The following is a 4,743-nucleotide window of genomic DNA, read 5'->3' on the forward strand; positions in this document are numbered from 1 at the left end:
GCACAACGACTTTGTACACTTCCGGCTCGGCTATTATGCGGCCCAAACTACAGCCTGCAAACGGGCCAGCAGTTCCCACTTGTTTTGTTGCTGGGGTAGCAATATTGTTTGTAAACTATAAAAGCCCTCTCTTCAGAAGATGAAGCAGTTGTTGTGCTAAACAAAAACAGTAGGTTGTTTCCCCGCCCATTGCAGAAGAGTTCCTACGTACACCATGAAAAGAACGGGTGAAGCGGGAGAACCCAATGCGGCTATTCTGCGGCTTTCGTGGAACTTTGTGATGAGCGAGATTACCTCAGCATGTTGCACCGTATTTACAAATGAGCCTTCAGAAGGCCTGCTTCAGGGTAAGGCTGGTGAGGGTTTCTGGGAAGCGCCGACATGCCATGTGGTCTAGATCTCCTTTGTCGAGCTTGAAGGCAATATAAGCTTTTGGCCTGGACCACTGCAAGTCCGTTGATGACGGTGAGATGTTTTCAGCGCCGAGGTCGTGCATTATCTATCCTTCAATTCGGCTCTTGAGAACTTCGCGAGGCGCGTACGGACAGCGTGCGTAGATGTGAGCGCAGTCCTTGTGACCGAGTCCGTGGCGGGCCGCCTTGAGAAGCTCCCGGACCATGGCCTTGGTTCCTGGACCAAAGCTGGACCGTTCGATACGCTGCTCCACTCTGCGCCGTAGCGACATGCGAGAAAATAGAGCAAAGTATGTCAAGGTAAAAACGCAGGCTATGATTCCTGTCGCCAAAGAAATGGTGGGGTAACACTCGCTGAGCTATTCTGTTCTATGGGGTTTTTGTTTTTTTTCCTTTTAGTCCGAGGACTTGCCATGTGGCACCAGATGGGGCAGTGAACATAATATAAAAGGTCGTGGAGGCTATTTTGCGCGGTTGATTGAAGCACTTCCGTTGATTGCTCTTTTAGATTTAAATACAATAGACAAGGATTGGACAAATGTTTAGGGGAATTCCCCAAGGTAGAGTAAATTTGTAATAAGGGAGCAATTACTCATTGACATCCAACCAAGCGCAGCCATACGGCTACAAAGGAAAGATGTACAGCTTCCTCAGAAGCTGTATAGCTTTCCTTTGTAGCCGTATGGCTGCGCTTGGGTGGATGCCAATGAGTAATTGCTCCCTTATTACAATAGACAAGGACCCTACTTAGAAATTATTCTTGCCATTTCTAGCATTGGTTTTCAAGATATCGCGCTTCCAAGGAAAAAATAATTTCAAAACAATCGCAAGAAGGCAGTGGGCTTTCGGTTCCATAAATGGCGCAATTTTGTTCGTGCAACGTAGAATTCTTGTGAGACACTGAATTCCCCCCCCGAAGCATTCTTTCAACTATCCAAGGAAGCTATTCTTCATCACAGCGATATTTGAATATAGACTTGAGGATTATAAAAGGCGAGCAGTAGAACCTGCCTCGTGCCTGAAACCAGCAAAACAGTGCACGTGTACAAAGAATGTTTTGCATTCCATTTGTGGGCATATTATCATATTCTAAACTCCCATCCGCAACTTTAAAGCACCTGATACTGCAGCCACTGTTTTCTTGTCGTACGACGAATTAATTCTTTCCTGGGAGTCCGAGCGTGCTTGAAGAGGTAAACGAGCTGTCCATTCACGTGAAGGCACGTGCTCGTGCAACAGCCGCGGTTGGCGGCTAGTCACCATACATCGTAACTGTAAAAGGGTGCAGATGGTTTTACACTTGACTCAGCAAAACCTAAGAGATGTGGATACGCAGAAAACGCGAGGAGTAAACGTGGAGCCTGTCAGTTTATCGCGCTTGCCACCAATTGCCTCCACATCTGAACTGCCAGAAGGGAAGTTGTCTTCTCCTATGCGGCACCAACTTGATTACTACTAAGTGTTGCACATGAGTCAGCATCTGAAGCTTCTTCTTTTAAAGGGCGGTAAATGCTATTTGCTTGTCTTTCGCCCTAGAACTGTATCATGAAGCCCTTAAGGACAGCAGGCTAATAACTGTTAGCGTAGGCGCAGGCTAAAGACGTCAGGAGGCAACGTCTAAAAAGGTGAGCCGGCATCAAAATTCGTTCCTCCTTATTCTACACATGCAGTGCAAGATTAAAAAAGTACCGCACCCCTTCTCATCCTAAAAAAAGAAAACTGCCAAAGAAGCAGTCTACTAAATAGCAATATACCACAAAAGAATCAGGCATCTTTTAGCAAAAATCAGTTCCCGACTTGCTCAAGTAAAGTGCCTATCGCCGCAGTTTATTTGTGGGCTAAGCAAGGAACCGCTATTGCATCATTTTTCAGTGCCGCGCTCAAAACACGCTTTTACATTGTGCAAGGATCATATCCAAAGCAGGAAGTTATTTATGGTACCTCAATAACAAGAGCTCACCCTGGTGCAGTAGAAGCCGCACATTTCTTTCGGCTTGAAAAAGAGGGAAAGAATCTGCAAGGAGTGTTTTCCAGCCAATCTAATCCTAAATAAATGGACGTACAGTCACCCACAAAAGTTTTCGGAACATGAAAGCTACAAAAAAGCGTCAATGCTTGGTTCCCAGTGTAAGCAGCCACGAACTAAAGCGTCTACTCGGCACTTCCCTGCGCAACATGCACAGTGTACGCCTCAGTACCTAGCCGGGGCTTAAGGCAGCGGGAAAATTCAGCTTTTTCGTGGTGTCTGTGTTTCGAAGACGTTTCTGGGCAACTGTACTTTTGAAAATAAGCTTGTATCGACTTGACCAGAAGGCGCCTCAAAACTAGATAGATGACTGGAGCAAGCGTCTGGTATGTTCACTCACCCGAATAACCGCACTAGTTTATCGGCAACCGAGGCGACCTGTGGGCTGAGCCCGTCCCGGTGCAGTTCGCACGCGAGCCGCAGGCGGCAGTCGGGCTCGGTGACGTCGTACTTCTGGAGCACCTCGTCGAAGCGCGACATGATTGTCACCAGCGCTGGTGCGCTGCCCAGAAGACTGGCTGCTGTGGAAGCCGCGGTCTGCTTTGAAGACAGCTGGGAGGAGTCTGCGGAACGCTTCACCAGCATGCCTGCGCAAAGGTTAGCGTACCGACCGGGATGAACATGCAGACCTTTGTACGAGCAGAAACATTGTGTCACGGTAATATGCTATAAATGGAGTCTTTGGCGTAGTTTTGGATTATATTTGACTACATAGTTGAGCTCTAAACTTGCACTAACACCTTGTACATATTTCCCCTTATTAAGAGCACGATGAAATCAGAAAAGTGTACTACAGCCAAAGTACAATTTTGCTGCGAAGAAATGCGCACTTTCGTCCATTCTTTATTTCGGCAGGCATGTTGTCTGTAAGCTCTGTTATCTTCTATAAGTTACTCCTGCTAAGAAGACGTTGCCGGACGTGTGAACAGTAGCCAAAGTTTGTGCAATGTTGTTTGCGTGTACAGTATCCACAACTATCGCGCAGGGAAATAGAGGCAGCTATTCAGAGCTGCGTTTAATTTTCCTACACTTCACATCATTGTGCTTTGTTGGCCGGTATTTAGGCAAATGATCCGTGTAATGTGCGTTTGACTACATCGACTTATATTTGCTGTAAAGTGTTTTTCTGCGTCGGCAAGTATACTTGGAATAGCCAGTTGAGCTAAGCTACAACATGCATTCACTGGAACTGATGGCTCGCCATAGGTTCAGAGACGAAATGCACCACTGCTATGCTGTGATCTAAGCGCGTTGACTGGAGTTAGCTGCGTTGAGAAGCAGCAACATTCTCGCCTTGTGGGCAAAATAAACACCGAAGCACTCGCAGGAAGCATCGTCCGCTGGGTTACACAAAGCTTGTAGCACTCGAAAGGGACATTATACTGCCATCTTGGTAGGAATTTAAATTATGCCTCACAAAGGAGTTTAATTCTGAGATACGCAAAAATACTATCTTCTCTTCCTCGATCTCCAAAATAAGAGAAATAGACCTGAGACGGTCCCTCATTCAGTGGTGCCATCAGTTTCTTAATAAACGTTCTTTACAGCGCGCAGCCTTTACGCATTTCTTGACATCAACGAAACAACCGGTATGGGCAATGCCCTTCAGTTTGATTCGTATTGAGAGTTAACTTTTCTCCGCAGTAAACAGCTTTTCAGTGCTGGAAGGAAGACGGGGAGGCGTGGGCTGAAGGCGAGTACACCATGCACAAGTTACCCGGGTTGAGGTTGAGTGCGTTGATGGCGTGGCCGGTGCCTGCCAGGTTCGCGGGGCCCGTGAACACCAGCGGCAGCAGGGGCAGCGCCATGAGCGAGATGGCCAGCGCGATGGGCGAGTAGCGCGTCAGGCTCTGCCACAGGCTCTCATGTGCCGGCTGGTGCTGCTGGCGACGGGTGCCGCCGGGAGCGGCTCCCACCAACAGACAGCTGCACAGAGCCGCCGCCAGGAGCGCCACGGGAATGCTGGGTCGCATCGTGGCTTGAATCTTCGTTCTTGCAGTGAGAGGAGGTAAAATTGAAAGAACACAGTTCGAAATTAACCGCAAAGTTCTTGAAAATTTGTGTCGCAAAACTTTGAACACACTTAGTAAAACACGTTGCGGGGCTAGTTGGTTATGCATTTTCTTTCGTTCAACACACCTATTCCATTTTTTTCGCCTTTCAATGAAAGTCTTTCTCAATCACAGTCCTGGTTTTGTTTAAATGAAAATCTTAAAGCAACCTTTCACCTTTGAACGTCCATACTGTTTCCCTGCGACATGATGAGGAAAAAAAGTGCACGGGTCAGCGGGCATCCTACTCCGT

General features: G+C 47.5%; 1 protein-coding gene across 1 annotated transcript; it reads right to left on the reverse strand.

The window, feature by feature from the left end:
* Window positions 1-499: 499 nt before the first annotated feature.
* Window positions 500-4,412, reverse strand: LOC149344346 (uncharacterized). The gene is made up of 3 exons (XM_089542609.1): window positions 4,157-4,412; window positions 2,780-3,026; window positions 500-668 (listed from the first exon to the last, which is right to left on the reverse strand). The coding sequence occupies exons 1-3, from the start codon at window positions 4,410-4,412 to the stop codon at window positions 500-502; spliced, it is 672 nt and encodes a 223-aa protein (XP_089398735.1).
* Window positions 4,413-4,743: the final 331 nt, after the last annotated feature.

This window comes from Amblyomma mixtum, chromosome 5, assembly GCF_055824585.1.
Source record: "Amblyomma mixtum isolate Tamu chromosome 5, ASM5582458v1, whole genome shotgun sequence".
Taxonomy (NCBI): domain Eukaryota; kingdom Metazoa; phylum Arthropoda; class Arachnida; order Ixodida; family Ixodidae; genus Amblyomma; species Amblyomma mixtum.